Genomic DNA, 16,676 nt, shown 5'->3' with positions numbered 1-16,676 from the left:
AATCTAACTGAAACAATTCAGCAAATGTGGAACTAAATAAGATTACAAAGCCACAAGCCCACAAATCACAATGTTTTCCTCCACATCCCCTCAAGTAGCCATTCATTCACACCCGGTTTCCCCTTCTCCTGCTACTCTGTACTTCTGTGTATGGATCTGTTTCTCTCTCTTCTGTGTTTCTCTGCACTGTTGTCCTTTCCTGTGTTTCCTCTAGCGCCTCCCCTGCTCTTTCTCCCCTTTTCTGTAATCTGTACCTACACCTGTTCCCTCAAACAATTGCTGGCTCAAACCTATTTCACCTTCACTTGCTCGTTCTCCCTGATATTTCTGAATCTCTCATCTCCATACACTTCTGCGCCCCCTGCATGTCTGTGTTCCCTGTGCTGCCTCAGTTACAGTCTTTCCTGTCCCCCGCTGGCTGACTCTCAGTGCTGTTTCTCACTCTGATTCCTCATCACAAACCTCCTCTGTATCTCTGCTCTCGCTCCCCTAATTGATCTCCTGAGAACCACTCCCTCCGTCGTCTGAAGCGCCTCGCTCTTTGCTGCTCCCACGTCTGTTAGCTACTCCTCCGGCTAGTCTCCCCACTTATCCTTTCATTCCTACTTCGCGGCCCCGCCCTTCCCACATGCGCTGACTTGCCCTCTCTAATGGCCCTTCACCGACCTTTTCTCCTCCTCACGTGTCCGTCTCTCTCATGCCGGCTCCGGATCCCCTCACACCCTCCTTCCTGCGCTTTCCAGCCGCCCCTTCGCCCTCACTGCTTCCACAAACCCGCTGCCCGCGTAGGGCAGGTCACCTTCTCTGGGGACACCATGTTCTCCCCTCCTAAGTCCCACCCCAAGGAAAGGGTGCTTTTCTTGGATTCGGGTCACTACTAAATTGGGAGTTGGGTCAGCAGATGCCCCAGCCATGCCGAAATCTGGGCTCCAGGGACCGAGAGTGGTGAGGCGGGGAAGGAGTGCACAGGATTTGACTGCATCTCCAGAGTTTAAAGGGCGTGGGGTGGGAGTGCTGCCCAGGGAAGAGCTTTCAGCAGGAAAACCACGAGGCAGGTGGAGAGACCGCCGGCCAGAAGGCCCCAAGTTTCCCAGAAATGAGCACAGAGAGTGTCACAGGGATGCCAGACTTACCGTTGTAGGAGGCTCCTGAGCGGGGATTCAACGTCTACAGTAATTTTCAGGCTTCACGGGCATAGGAAGGAGGACTGAAAACTCAAATTTCAACCTGAAAAACCAAAACTTGGAAGGACCAAGTGAACATTTCTATTCCCAGCCGCTTTTGCGTCAGGAAGATACTGCGCATGCTCCTTAGGTCAGTAGATGGGCGGAGTCCGAGTTTGTGCTCACTGCCTCCTCAGTGAGGGTGGTTAATGAAGGAGGGAGGGGCCCTGGAAGGTGGGATGGGGGAGGTTTGAAAAGGACCAGTGGTCGTGCAGAGATGAGAATTACAGGGACACGACAATCACAGTGGTGTGGCCTCTGCTCCATCCCAGCTAGTTCACCTTGATTGTAGTCTTCCTCCTTCATTGCTTTTCCTTTATCCACATAATTATTGCTAAAATTTGTAACAGTTCTTTTCAAAATTACTATTTTGGTGACCTCCCAAAGATTACATTTTGCCTAGAGATCTTTTCCACCCCCCTTGCAAACCTTTCCCCTGGAGTGTCACCTTCCTGAGTCTATAAAATGGCTGTGGTAGGGAAAAAGGCAGGTTCTGGGGACTGAGTCTGAAACACAGTGCTAGGGGACTGGAGGCAGCACCTGACGAAAGGCCAGGCAAGGTGCAGTGACAATTAAGAATGATGAGTGCCATGTATAGACCTGCTGGGTAGAGGTCCTGAATTTCTAGAAGCTTTGCTTCCAAAGTATCTTTTTCACCTTTAAAAATGCTGCTGTTGAGCCCTGGCTGGTGTAGCTCAGTGGGATTGAGCACTAGCTTGTGAATCAAAGGGTTCCTGTTTCAGTTCTCACTTAGGGCATATGCCTGGGTTGCAGGTCAGGGTCCCAGGTTGGGAGTTTGGGAGAGGCAACCACACATTGACGTTTCTCTCCCTCTCTTTCTCCCTTCCTTACCATGTCTCTAAAATAAATAAGATTTTTTAAAAAAGTGTTGCTTAAAAAAAATGCTTGCTATCGAAATCAGAAAGTTGGCATTCATTTTGCCTGTCACCACCAAAACCAAGAAGTAGAGACAAAGATTGAATCTTTATAGTGGTTTTATGCGGATGGCTGGAGATCTGAGAAGATGGTGGGTTATGTATTCTAACAGACTGTCTTACATTTCATTTTAAGTCAGCCTTTGTTATGAGGAGAGAAAAAGTGTAGGTAAGTGTTTGAAATGGGTGGGGGGAGGAATGTAGATAAATGGTTTGTGATTAATGGAAAATGTTGATGAGGTAAAAGCTGCCAGTGCAGCAAATCTCTCTAGCATCCTTTTATTTGTTGACAGGTGGCTTTTTTTATCTATGTTCTGTGCAGCAAGGTCCTCGCTCTCTGGGCTCAGATACCATCTTGATTGCTTGCAGTCCTCTGGGGCACTGAGATCGAATTGCCTGTAGTCCAGGACTCCAGGTGGTCATATTGTCAGTTCCTGAAACATTAGCTTTAAGTGTGTGCGTATATATGTATATAAACATTTTCTTTAGTCATTTATGGCTTCTCAGCCTTTTGGCTACGAATCAAATGTAGTATCTGTTCTCATCAGTTAATATCTGATATATTTCCTATCTGAGGAACTTATATTAAATGGATTTTTGGAGCTGGGAGATGGAATAGGAGCTAGCTCTGTCCACTCCGCACATTGACTTGTATTGCAGTGCTTTTGAGAATGGTGCACCAGAAAAGATTTTATATATTCCTTTTTAGAGGGGAAGAGAGGCGAGAGGGAAACATCACTGGTATTTATGTTTTGCGTATCCCCCACTGGGACCTGGCCTGCAACCTAGGCATGTGCTCTGACTGGGAATGGAAACAGCCAACCACTTGCTTCACAGGCTGACACTCAATCCACTGAGCCCTCACCAGCCAGGGGCTTAAGTATATTTTTTGGATTATGCTATTATGTCTGTCCCATTTTGTTTTATCCTTCTCTGACCTACACCTCTTCCCTACAGTTCCCACCCACCCTGCCCTGCTTAGTTCCAAGGGTCATACAGATAGGTTCTTTGGCTTCTCTATTTCCTATACTATTCTTAACTTCCCCTGTCTATTTTGTACTTACTATTTATGCTTCCTATTCCCTGTACCGTTTTCCCCATCCTCTCCTCACCCCCTCGCTGCTGATAACCCTCCATGTGAACTACATTTCTGTGATTCTGTTCCCTGCTAGGTTGTTGTTTAACTGTTTTTTTGTTTTAGGTTCAGTTGTTCATAGTGTTGTGTTGTTGTCATTTTACTGTTCATAGTTTTGATCTTCTCCTTTTTCTTGGATAAGTCTCTGTAACATTTCATATAATAAGGGCTTGGTGATGATGAACTCCTTTAACTTGACCTTCTCTGTGAAGCACTTTATCTGCCTTTCTATTCTTTTAAAAAAAATATTATTTATTTATTTATTTATTTATTTATTTATTTATTTGTTTTTTAGAGAGGGGGAATGGAGGGAGAAAGAGAGGGAAAGAAATACCAATGTGTGGTTGACTTTTGTACATCCCCAACTGGGAACCTGGCCTGAAACCCAGCAATGTGTCCTGGCTGGGAATCAAACCAGCAACCCTCTGGTTTGCAGGCTGGCAGTCAGTCCACTGAGGCACACCAGCCAGGGCTGTCTTTCTATTCTAAATGATAGCTTTGCTGGATAATCTAGGTTGTAGGTCCTTGCTTTTTCATGACTTTGAATACGTCTTTCCAGCCTACCTCTGTAACATTCTAAATAAACGTTTGTCTTATAATTTGGGGGAAAAAAAGTCCGTATGTTGCCCCAGCTAGAGAGTGGCAACTTTTGTCAACTGTGCTAAAAAGTGTTTTGTGCTTTATCATAGCTTGTTGTTGCATACAATGTGCTCCCTTATGTGGATCTGCAATTAAATATATTCCTAAACCCTCTACCAGATGGTCTAATGACAAGATACGTGCCTATAACAAAATGAGTATTTGCATATGAAATGGATCTCATAGAAATAGATAGTTTAAACTAACAGTGGGGGAATGATGGGAGACTCAAATGTGGAAAAATTTTAGTTTCAGGTAATGGCTAATAAGCTTTGCAATCAGTGTTTGTAAAAAACTGTTGTTTCAGGAACTGAAGGCATGACCCAACTTTGCTCAGGCGAAGCAGTTTCCACGATTGTGCCTCTGGAGGACCACAGGCATCAAGATGGTGTCTGAGCCATTGTATTCCAGGGTGAGACACCCACTGACAAAACAGATGAAAACCATCGCCCAGGTCACAGATAAAAGAATGCTGCAGCTTTTTATGTGCTTAACTATTCCCCTGCATACCGAACTCATTAACTACACTTTTTCGGTCCTTATAAAAAGGGCTGGCCTGAAATGAAATGTAAGACATTATCTCAGGGTATATAACCTGAAGTTTTCTCAGATCGTTGGCCATCTAAATAAAGCCTCCCATACAGAGTCAAATTCTGTCATGTACTTGCTGGGTCTAGTGGTGGCAAGCAGCACAACATCAACTTTCTCGTTTCAGAACAGCATTTTTAAAGCTGGAAAAGAATCTTTGGAGCAGAGCCCATGGAATTCAGGCCTCTTCCCGGGCAGTTCCACAAGGTGGCACTCATTCACTTTCTACTTGTCACTGAGCCTACCTGGCTCCCAGTCCAGGTCCCCGCGCCGAGTCCGAGAGAATCTGCCCAGACTCCCTCCCCAGAACGCCACTTTTCTCTCCCCTCGCCCTTTTGTATAGATTGCGGAAGGTGAGAGTCCAGAGGGAAGGTTACATTGTGTGGTAACAGATCGTTTATCTGGAAAACTTATCATTGTAGTATCACCAAAATACTTATTTTTGCAAAGAACTTGCTAAAATTTTAGGAATAATTATGTGGATAAATGAATGCCCAAGGATTGTTTATAAACGTAGGGGATCAAGGTGGAATGGAGCCCAGGCCACGCCACTAGTCTGCCCCCGCCCCCCGATTCATTTCTTCACTGGCCTGGCCTTTTTCAAAGCCAGGCCTCATATCCCCTCCGCCTGTACTACTCTGCGGAAGCGCTCAGCTGAGGCTCTGACCCGCCCAGTAGCGTTTTGAGTGCGGAGCATGCGCAGTCTCCTACAACCCAGGAACCGACTGAGAACAAAAGGTCAGGCGATTCTTCCTGCTTTGGGTTTTCCTAGTTGAAGGTTAATTTTCCAAGTTCTCATTCCTAGGCAGGGAAAGGCTGAGGATCACTAAAAACGGTGAAATCCCTTTCCGAGCTTCCTATAGCGGGTGAGTCGGGGTTCCCTGTGAGACCCTGAGGCGTGGACGCTCTGCATTCTTTTGTACCCTCCCCCCCTCCCCCGGCTTGTTGTCTCTGCTGATTGCACCCGACTAGGGGGGTCTGCGGTCTGTCCCACTGAGATCTCCACGTCCCCATTTAATAAGCGGCCCTGAATTCAGTAAGAGCACACTTCCTAGAGTGGGTCTTAGGTGGGGAAATCAAGTTGTTCCGAGGAGAGGCGAATCAGCCCATGCGGGGAGGGGCTTTGTGGAGCGGTGACGGGCAAGGGGCGGCTGGGAAAGCAGCGGAATGAGGCTGCTGTGACGGGGATCCGGAGGCGCAATAAGGAGAGACAGGACACGTGAGGGGAAGAAAGGCGGGCAGAGGGACTGTAGGAGACAGCAACCGCAGGGGAGGGGGAGGGACATAGGAGTGAAAAGGGTAGGTGGGGAAAGTAGCCTGAGAAGGAAGACCGGGGGAGAGAAGAAATGCCGAGGATGGGGCGGGGGGGGGGGGAGGGCAGAGAGACTAGGGGAGCTGACAGGGAGAGGGGCCTGTGAGCAGGACGTAGGGCAGCAAAGAGCGAGGCGCTTCCTGGCGGAGGGAGTTGGTTCTGAGGGGACGAGGTTAGGGAGAGAGAGCAGGACGGAAAGGGGGTTTGGACATGACGGATTAAGAGTGAGAACGGCACTGAGTCAGCCCGTTGAGAGTGGGGGGTGACAGGAAAGATGTAACGGGGGCAGCAGAGGGGACACCGGCGTGCAGGGGATAGTGGTAGGCAGATGGGAGCAATCAGAAGATCGGGAGAAAGTGCAACTGAAATAGTTTTCAGTTGTTTCATGAAACTTGTGTAGGTACAGCAATAGAGAAAAGGGAAGAAAGAGCAGCAGGGAGGTTGGAGGGGAAACACAGGAAAGGACAAAAGTGCAGAGAAACAGGGAGAGAGAACGAAACGGGAGAGACAGAAAACAGATCCATACGCAGAAATATAGTACCAGGTAGAATGGGAACCTGGATGTGGATGATTAAGTTGTGAGATAATCAGCTTGTGGTTTAACACTTGCTAATTTTTTTCACTTAATTTGAATTGGAATTACAAATCTCCACTTTATAGGGCTTGTGAGTTTTATAATTATTTGCTCTCTCACATGATGCTTTTTTCCGGGAATATTAGAACCATTGGATCTTCCCCTCACCCTCTTTATTATACTTGCTTTTTTCCTACTACCTCTCACATTGAATTTATCTTTAAAAAACATATTGATATAAATGTTAGTCTGTTGGGTATCTTTTCTGTAAATAGTTATTAACTTTTAAAATAAGCATTGGTGTTATGTTTGTTTTAAATTTACTTCTTTTTCAGAGAGGGAAGGGGAGGGAGAAGGAGACAGAGAGAAACATCAATTTGTGAGAGAAACATCAATCAGCAGCCTCTTGCACACCCCCAACTGGGGACCCATCCCACAACCCAGGCATGTGTCCTGACTGGGAATCAAACTAGTTACCTTTCAGTTTGCAGAAGGATGCTAAACCCACTGAAAAAACACCAGTCAGGGCAAAACTTAACCTTAGAAGTCATTACCTTAAAAAAAATAATTCCAGATAGTTTTCCTTTTGACTATATTGTGTGTAGTTTAAATTCTGAGTCCTGCATCCTTTCTACTCTTTCTCATACGTTGGAGCATCCATTGGTACTTAGTAATAATACCAGGTTATTTCACTGTGCAATGGGTAAGGGTGTGTATAATCTTACTACAGTCAGAACGTAGTTTCATGAGTTTCTCCAACGTTCCCCAACTCTTTCCTTCCGTTATGTGATTTGTTGAATTACTGAGTCACAAAGGAGCTGTTCCCCTCAAGCCCCTCTTGTCCATTCTCTGAAAATACTGACAGAAATATTGGATTGACCTGAAATATGGTTCCCAGAAAGCACATGTATTGATTGTGTAATTAACATTATCATAGAAAATATTTTTTAAAGTTTTCAGTATCATATCTTGCATTATTTTATATTGCTTTTTTATTTTTAAAGATTTTATTTATTTATTTTTAGATGGGAAGGGAGAGGAGAGAAAGAGATGGACACATCACATGTGGAAACATCACTTGAGAAGTTTGAGAATGACATCAGCTATGTCATCCATAGAGCTATACAAGCTCTGGGTGGAGCATTATTGTTTTATTGAGGTGCTCCAGGTTATGCTAAGATGCAGCTGGGAATTTGTAGGAGTGCTTTGGGTGCATTTTAAAAATAATCATTCATGGTATACTTATTGATTTAGAGACAGAGGAAAAGAGAGAGAAACATAGATGTGAAAGAGAAATATCAATGGGCCTTCCTCCCACATGCGATTCGAAGGGTATAGACCTATAACCTAAGTAAAGTTTCTGACCAGCAATCAAACTCGCCAGTGTTTTGGTATATGGGGTGATGCTGCAATCAGCTGAATGACTCAGCTGGGTCATGCTTTTTTTAATAAAAAAAATTTTTATTTAAAGACATATGTTAGAAAAAGTAGGAACAATAGATAGTCAAAAGAAGTGCCCTTGCAACTTAGCAGAAAGAAAGGACAAAGGTAATCTGTAGGTTGAAAGGGAAGGAGAAGAGGAAAGAAAAGGTATGCTAGCATGCCTTTGCAAGGGCTGGGAGCAGGCTTTGGTCAGTGGAGACAATGGGGTGCTCTGCTGGGTTTGGAGTTCAGGAGAGCAGCACACATTCTCATTGCTGTATGAGTTTATGTGGACATCCGTCTGGGGAGAGAGCACCTGAAAAGAAGAAAGAGAAAACTGCCAGTGTGCTCTTTATTTACAAGCTTACTATTCCTGACTCTCCTGTGACAAAGGACAAGGGAGGATAACCTTTCCAGCATTTTCAGGTCCTTCTGCTTGTGACTGCGAGAAGCAGATTAAAAGGCTATGTGAAAACCTTCAAAGCCATATCCTCAAAAAGAGACGTGACTACTCAGCATATCGTCTTCTGAGAAAACATCCTGGAGCAGGACCAGGACAACATGGCTGCTTCTCAGGTAAACAGTGTATCCTGGGTCAGAAGCTATGTTTGTTTTTCTACCTAACATCAGTGGATTTAAAACCTGCAACATTTATTTCTCTGCTTCTGATGTGAGGTTAATTTTACCTACTTTATTTTCTTTTTCTTCTTATGATTGTTAGGTCACCAGTTTATATACTTCTCTCCTTTGTCCCAGTGCCTGTATTATCTTCATCCAGAACTGATGGAAGGCCATGACGAATTTCACCTGTAATTAATGACCTGTCAATTACTGAAAACATCCCTTCTGTGAACATCACCTGGGAAGGCACCCCTGTCCAGCATCCCTGTTGGGATGGGCTCAGAGGCTCGGGTATTGGTGGAGAAGGGAATGTAGGTTTAGGTCATGTGTTGCAGAATCAACTCTGTAAACCAGGAATAAAAAGTGCTTATTTTACTGGTCAGGATTGCTCAGAAAGTTCTGACAAAGAGGAGTAGATAGAAGAGACTTGCTTACTAGTTTGGTATAAAAGTCTTGCTATTTAAATGTACTTGTTGTTTAAGTGCCCTGGCCGGCGTGGCTCAAGGGATTGTGCACCGGACTGGGAAGCAAAGGGTCACTCGTTCGATTCCCAGTCAGGGCATATGCCTGGGTTGTGGGCCAGGACCCCAGTAGAGGGCATGTGAGAGACAAGCACACATTGATGTTTTTCTCCTCTTTCTCCTTCCCCTCTCTCTAAAAATAAATATAATCTTAAAAAAAAGAAAGTAAAAATAGATGTACTACAGTATTGTGTTTGATATGTGAGAGGTATATGTGCATTGACAGTTGCAAAAATAATGTTTATTGTGATCATTTTCACATAATGATTTATTTTTAAAATTTTTTTCTATTTTTTTTATTTTAATCATTGTTCAAGTACAGTTTTCTCTCTTTTACTCCCATTCCAGCCACCCACCCTTCCCTCCCTACTTCCCTCCCATTACCACCCTCCCCTACTTTTTGTCCATGTGTCCTTTAAATTTGTTCCTGTAAACCCTTCCCATTCTCCCCTGAAATTCCCCTCTTTTCTTCCCTCTGGTCACTGTCGCATGTTCCTCTATTTCAGTGTCTTTGGTTATATTTTGCTTGTTTCTTTGTTTTGTTGCTTAGGTTCCTGTTAAAGGTGAGATCGTATGGTATTTGTCTTTCACTGCCTGTCTTATTTCACTTAGCATAATGCTTTCCAGCTCCATCCAAGCTGTTGCAAAGGGTAGGAGCTCCTTCTTTCTTTCTGCTGCATAGAATTCCATTATGTTAATGTACCAAAGTTTTTTCATCCATTCATTTACTGATGGGTATCTAGGTTGCTTCCAGCACTTAGCTATTGTAAATTGTTCTTTTTAAAATTTTTTAAAAAATTATACGAAAATATTTTAAACAGAGGGGACGAGAGGGAGATAAAGATGGAGAGGAACATTGATGTGCAAGGGGAACATCTATTGGTTGCCTCTTGCACGTCTCCAACCATTGACATGGCCCATAACCCTGGCCTGGTCTGAGAATGGGATTTGAACTATTGACCTTTGGTTTTGCAGGCCAGCATTCAACAGCAAGACCAATCTTCCTCCCTCCCTCCCTCCCTCCCTCCCTCCCTCCCTTTGTTCCTTCCTTCCTTCCTTCTCCCTCCCTCCCTCTCTCTCTCTTTTTCTTCCTTCCTTCCTTCCTTCCTTCCTTCCTTCCTTCCTTCCTTTCTTTCTTCTTTCTTCTCTTTCTTTCTTTCTCTCTCTCTCCTTCCTTCCTTCCTTCCTTCCTTCCTTCCTTCCTTCCTTCCTTCCTTCCTTTCTTCCTTCCTTCTTTATCAGTAATGTCACAGCAGTGATTACATGTCCTTCCATGTGCTTCAGTTACCTGGTATCCATTGTTCTAGTCTACCTGGTATTCATTTGGCTGAGGTGGTCTCTTCACTATGTAGTTAATAGTTCCCTTTCATCATTAATAAGAGTCTAGCAGGGAATTATTAAGAAATTTGAAAAAACCATCACATTTTACCTGGAAACAACCCTCTCTTAGTTTTTGTTTGCTTTGGAAAACGAAACCCCTATATTTATTTCTTAGAAATCATTTGCTTTTGATATGGAGGATAAAATCAATCAGGGCTTGTTCCTGTAAGTTTTCAATTATATTCCACACTCATTTTACAAACATACTCTACATTATCACTTTTCGTATTTCAAGAAAATTTACAAAAAATCCTTTTAATATATGTTGCATTCTTTTAAATTTTAAAGGAAATAAAAGGCTAATAAACACTAACCTTAATTTATATTTCATCATTACATGCATTCCCCTTTTTGTTTTTAAAACAAAAGGTATCATCCACAAATAGATTTATGAGATTTATAGAATCATAAAATAATCTAATTTTATTGACATGAAAATTCTGTTTTATATCACTTTTCTTTGTACCTAGTTTCCATATGTATATATGCCTGTGTGCATAAAATGTTAACAGTTGAGACATTGAGTCTTCTTACTCTCTTCAAATGTTTTCGTTCTTCTCAGTTACAGAAACTCATTGAACATCCATGAGGTCTCTGTGTATTTGCCTGTTTTGTTTTTTGAAAATTTTAGATCCAGTTTGGAGTAAAACTCAAGGTCTATGGATTTACTGTATATTTCAGGAATATTCTTATAAGAGGCAGAGTAATCTTGTTTTAGGATTACCTTCACTAAATTTTCAAATAATATTATGGCTGATATGTTTCTTATTCCTTCAGAACTGTAAATTTTATAAAAGTCTTTCAGCTCAGAATCACACATGAATTATTTTCTGTGTTTTCCTTTTTGTGTTATTCAGAAATATGGCACATGGACCAGAGATGATGGTGTCACTAATAAAAGTGAATTTGTTAAAGATGTGGAAACATAGGCCCCATTCTAGAATGGTTGAATCATAATCTGCATTTTTACAAAACTGCAGTTATTTGTGTTCTGAATTAAACATGAAGAGCTCTTACACTCCAACTCACCATGTCTTTTCCTGCTGAGAAATACACGCAGTTGATCGTGAATTATATAAGTACAAGCACTCAACAATCCACATGCCTATGTCTATCCCTTCATTATAAGATTTTATTTATTTATTTTTAGAGAGAAGGGAAGAGAGGGAAAAAGAGAGGGAGAGAAACATCAGTCAGTTGCCTCTTGCATGCCCCCAAACGGGACCCTGGCTCCCAACTCAGGCATATACCCTGGTTGGGAATAAAACCAGTGACCTTTTGGTTTGCCAGCCAGTGCTCAGTCCACTGAGCCACACAAGCCAGTGCTATCCCTTCATTTTAAAGGTTATTTTTCTGAAAAGTAAAGTCTCTGCAGTGGATTGGTAGACATATGTCATTTTCATTTCTCAGTGTTAGAAAATACACTAGAGAACACCACTGGGTCAGAATGATGTTACTAGATAATTAACTATACTCTCCTAGGTTGAAACCACTTCTACACTGTTTTCAAGTTGGATTACATTAATTCATGGTAGCCCTTTGCTAAATGTGTCTTATTTTTCAGGGACAATTGACCTTCAGGGACATTTTAGTAGATTTCTCTCAGGAGGAGTGGGAATGCCTGGACCCAGCTCAGCGAAAGTTGTACATGGATGTGATGTCGGAGAACTACAGGAACCTGGTCTCCCTGGGTAAGGATCACTTCCTTTCAGAGTCCCTGTTCCACACACAGGGTTTTGTTGTATTTAACATCATTTGCGGACTCTACTTTGTATGGTAGACTTTTAGATTCTTGCTCTCCAGTAACAAATTGGAGGTTATCATTATTCTACCAGTCTGCTTGCCTGAGGACAAACTGGATTGTAAGTGGGAGAATCTCTGTCAAAATTAATGTTTCTTTTATAAACAGGTTGTGTTTTCCCTAAGCCAGTCCTCGTCACTGTTGTGGAGGAAATGAAAGAGTACTGGGATGTTTGCAGAAAAAAATAATATCTGCTCCCCAAGGTAGGTGGGAATGGCAAAGCAGATGATGCAGGTGAGAGGCCCAAAGGTCACAGAAGTAGCCAGATTTTAAGGTGTGATTTGGGAAGCTGTGCTGCAGTGGAAAGGACTTTGAAAAGCCCAGATTTATTTCTGTTGCTATCATAGAGGGTCAGCTGGTTTCCAGCATGTCCTTTGCTCCCATATCATCTTGGGACTCTGGTTCTACTCCAGTGACCTCTGTCATCCTATTAGCATTTGGGGCAAAGTCTTTCCCTTTGACTCTGAGGGCTGCGGTGGTCTGGCTCCTCTTCAATTTTGTTGGGGACCTGGGACAATCTGTGCACATTGCTGAGAAATTGTAAGTTAAGCCTTATTTTTTAAGTTTTGTTTTTGTCTCATGAATGGAGTTTATGAAGGAAGTGGTTTTGATCCTAGAATCCATTGCAGAAATCCCTAGAGCCCTGAAGACAGATGTCATGTTTTCTGGCTTATGATTTCTAATCCCAGGGAGGCTTCAAATAAGATTCTACAGTGTTTAGACTCAGTGATTTCATTGCAGCATAATGCACCTCCCCAAAATGAGACAATCTAATTTTCTATCTCATTTCACAATGTCTTTTTACTTTGTATGAACTAATATGAAATTTCCAGTTTGTATTCTCCGATTTCTTTGTTTAGAAGAGTTTAATGTATCTCTCTACCTTACAGAGTTCTTCAATAAGTTACTGCCGTAGGCAACCATCAAACATTGACCACCATGTATTTTTAACCTGATTTCATCAACACTATCATTTTATTATTCTCTTTGGTTCAGTCCAATGCTGCCTGCGACCATTCTTTGATGTGTTTTCGCTTTCTGATTAGACCTCGGTCAGATTCTTCTGCTTTTCATTAAGAAGTAATGAGACAACATGACTGAATGTGCTTTTTTGGTAGAAATGAGTCACAGAATTCTTAGATACTTCATATTAGGAAAATGTTCAGTGAGGCTTTGGTGCTCTTTGAGTCTGTCCTGTGAGTGTGTTGCTTGTAGAAGTGGTAGGGTTGTAGTCTGACATGGTCCTAAGCTGTCCATGGGTGCACTGGCTCTGAGTCTTCTCTTCAGGTGCAAGGTTAGCCACCACCTACAATCTGCCCATTTCCACTCAGCACCAGTTACAGAGTGATACGAAGATGTCTCCTTGTGCTGGTTGTGAAGTTGTCCAGAGAAGCCAAGATGAGATCAGAGGCCAGCTGCAGCTAGTGCTCTGTGTGTGGTCACTGAGTGAGAGGTATGGGGCATGCATTGGCTAGATGCAGTTTTTTTTCTGAGTTTAAGGAGAGTCTGAAGCATAAGGCAGGAGAGGCCATTTGTATGAAAAAGCTGTTGGACATGGCTTGGGTGGGCTGTCAAGTTGAGTGGGACAAGGTCTCCAGGAATCACTAGGACAAGGCTAAGGTGTCAGCCAGTTAGATGGAGACTCAGATATGGCACCTGCTAGCTGTGTGGTGGGGAAGGCTCAACAAGGAATAATGGCCTTGGACAAGACTGCTGTGTGGCAGAAAGCTGCCCCTCCAGCCTTATCCCTGAAGCCAGACAATTCATTTCCTCCCAGCATGTCCCTGGTTCCTTTCAAGCTGCTTTTCTAGAGCTGAAGTCCCAGTAAGTCTGTGTGCGTGTCCTTTAAGAGAATGACCTGGACTCCAGCACCCCTCAGTCTCACTCAGCCACAACTCCCACTGGTTTACCAGCATGTTTCCTTTTTTATGATAGGTTCCCCAAATTTAGTTGATTACATTGTTGGTTTTTATTTGTATAGGAACATGAATGATAGTTCTCCACTTGGTACGCTTAAAACATTGTGGGACTTATACAGATATGTATTAGCCATATGTCAATTGCTATTAAAATTGTGCACATTTGTGTGGTTTTTACCCTACTTTGTTTATGACTTACCTTACTTTCTTTCTGAGCTTGGTTAATGGTCAACTGTTGATTATCCCTGTGAGTGTTGGAAATAGTCTTAATTTTATATCTTCATGATTCAATTTATCTTCTGTTTACGTGAGATAAAAATTCTAAATTGAATGTTATTTTTGCAAAGTTTTATAACTCTTTTAGATACTATATTTTATTTTAAATTTTGATAAAAAACTGCCCTGACTGGTGTGGTTCAGTTGACTGGTTGAGCTTCGTCCTGCAAACTCAAAGGTTGCCAGTTTAATTCCCGGTCAGGGCATGTACATGCCTGGGTTTCAGGTTTGGTTTTTGTTTGGAACATGTACAAGAAAGAGGAAGTTGATCGATGTTTTTCTCCCTATTTTCTCCCACCCTTCCCTTCTCTCTAAAAAAGAAAATAAAATCTAAAAAAAAGAGAAAAAAGATCTACCCTCTAAACCTTCTGTAACTCTGTAGTTCAGTCATATTAAGTATATTCTCCTTGTTGTGCATCTGATCTTTTGAAACTTCAATCTTGAAGAAATGTCTCAATGTCCACTAAACAACCACTTTCTCATTTGCCTGAAAATCGAGGCCCATGTGACTACCTTTTTTTTTTCCTATGACACGGACACCATGACATTACTCACCTAAGTTGAATTCTATAGTATGTGTGGCTTTGTTACTTGTGTGCTTCACTTAAAAAAAGTCCTCAATGTTTGTCTTTGTGCTACCAGGTTTGTGGAGGATACCGGCCAGCAGTATCTATCTCGGCTGTGGATGCTCGTCAAAACATGCTAAAAACATACACAGAGACAACCAGGTCCTGTGGGGGAATAGGAACAGCAGGGCCACTCCTCACCTGGGGAGGGCCTTGGCCACCCTCTCTCCTGGAGGGCGCCATGGCCACTCCTCATGTGGGGAGCGCCTCATTCCCCCTCAGGAGAGGCTTTTTATTGGTTTCGTTTGAAATAAGAATTCAGGTAAAAGCTCATTACTTATTGCTAGGAAGTAAGGATCAAACAATAGATAACAAGGAAGTCTGAGGGCCTATTTTGAGTCAGGGTCAAAGAGCTGTAAAACTTTAAAGAACAAACTTACTTCTTCCTTGGACCCTTATCATTCAACTGAGAGCATTCTAAACAAAGCAGGTTTCACAGGAGTTTACATATTCTTTCTTAGGCCTGACCACCCGGGGAACCCGCCCTTTTCAGCATAGAGCTGCACCACCCTGTCATTGTTTCAGGCTTAGGTGGAGCAAGGGAACTAAGGCAACCAAGGGATAAGGAGATTTTCTCCCAGATGATGAGGACTCAGGCTATGTCAAAGCTGAGGAGCAAGGGTCCATCACCCCCTTTTGCTGTAGACCCCCAAGTCCATCCTTGGGGGCCTCCCACGTGGTCGTGCTAGTCTAGGTCATTCCCCCTTTGGGGAATCTTACCTGTCATTGGCTAACTGACCAAGCATTGGGGTTCAGTTATGAATGAAGCAGCAGAAGCAGTGCTCCTGCCAGGGAGATAAGCTTTTGTCTCCTGGCTGGCTTACAGTCCAAGGCCACTCCCTCAGCCTTAGCCTTGGCGAGGGTTACAGCTTCTGATACCAGGCAGGGCAGTTCCCAACACAGGTTATAACCTCATTTTCTATTTCCTGGCAGAGCAGTATTTTATTTTATGTATATAGTAATTTTTTTAGTCTATTTATTTGTCCATAGACATGGGGGGTGTTTCCCCCTATTCAGGGTTTTGTGAATAATGTTACAGTTGACACAGGTATGCACATGTCTCTTGCAAATCCTCCTTTGAATACTTTTTGATAAATATCCTGAGTAGAAGAACTGAATGACAAAACAATTGTATTTTAATTTTTTTAAAGATTTCATTTATTTGTTTTTAGAGAGAGGGGAAGAGAGGGAGAGAGAGGGAAACACCAAAGTGTGGTTGCCTGTCATGTGGTCCCCCACTGGGAACCTGGTCCTCAACCCAGGCATGTGCCCCAACTAGGAATCAAACTGGTGATCCATTGGTTCTTAGCCCCCGGTTAGTCCCCTAAGCTACACCAACCAGGGATTATTTTAATTTTTTGGCAGACCCCTTCTTGTTATTCATACTGTTTGCACCAATTTATCTTTTATTCAACTGTATATAGTGTCTAGGATGCCCACATTTTTGGCAACTTGGTATTATTTGTTTCTTTGAATCTGGTCATTTGTATTGTTTTGAAGTGATATATTGTGTGTGTATATTTTAATGGAGGATGCAAATATTTGTTTCTTGGATGGGCTTAGAGAACCATAGGGAAGATTCATAGTCCTGCGTACAGAGACTTCAGAGAAGGAGGTCTGTGAATGAGTTTTCGAAGAGCAGTTGGTTCATTGCAAAATTGTGTAGAAGTAAATGAGAATTCCCACACTCCCTGCTTCTACATG

General features: G+C 42.8%; 1 protein-coding gene and 1 non-coding gene across 2 annotated transcripts in view; both read left to right on the top strand.

Moving 5' to 3' along the window:
• Nucleotides 1-16,676, top strand: part of LOC114511114 (zinc finger protein 420-like) — a 132,680-nt gene that overhangs the window by 107,573 nt on the left and 8,431 nt on the right. Inside the window, 2 exon segments of the mRNA XM_036012894.1 lie at nt 8,361-8,404; nt 11,915-12,041. Coding sequence (XP_035868787.1) covers nt 8,361-8,404; nt 11,915-12,041 — 171 coding nt within the window.
• On the top strand, nt 2,654-2,843 carry LOC114511750. Its single transcript, XR_003685724.1, has one exon. It is a non-coding gene; the product is annotated as a U2 spliceosomal RNA (small nuclear RNA).

This window comes from Phyllostomus discolor, chromosome 12 (assembly GCF_004126475.2).
Source record: "Phyllostomus discolor isolate MPI-MPIP mPhyDis1 chromosome 12, mPhyDis1.pri.v3, whole genome shotgun sequence".
NCBI classification, from domain to species: domain Eukaryota; kingdom Metazoa; phylum Chordata; class Mammalia; order Chiroptera; family Phyllostomidae; genus Phyllostomus; species Phyllostomus discolor.
This window is presented reverse-complemented; position numbering and strand designations above follow the sequence as displayed.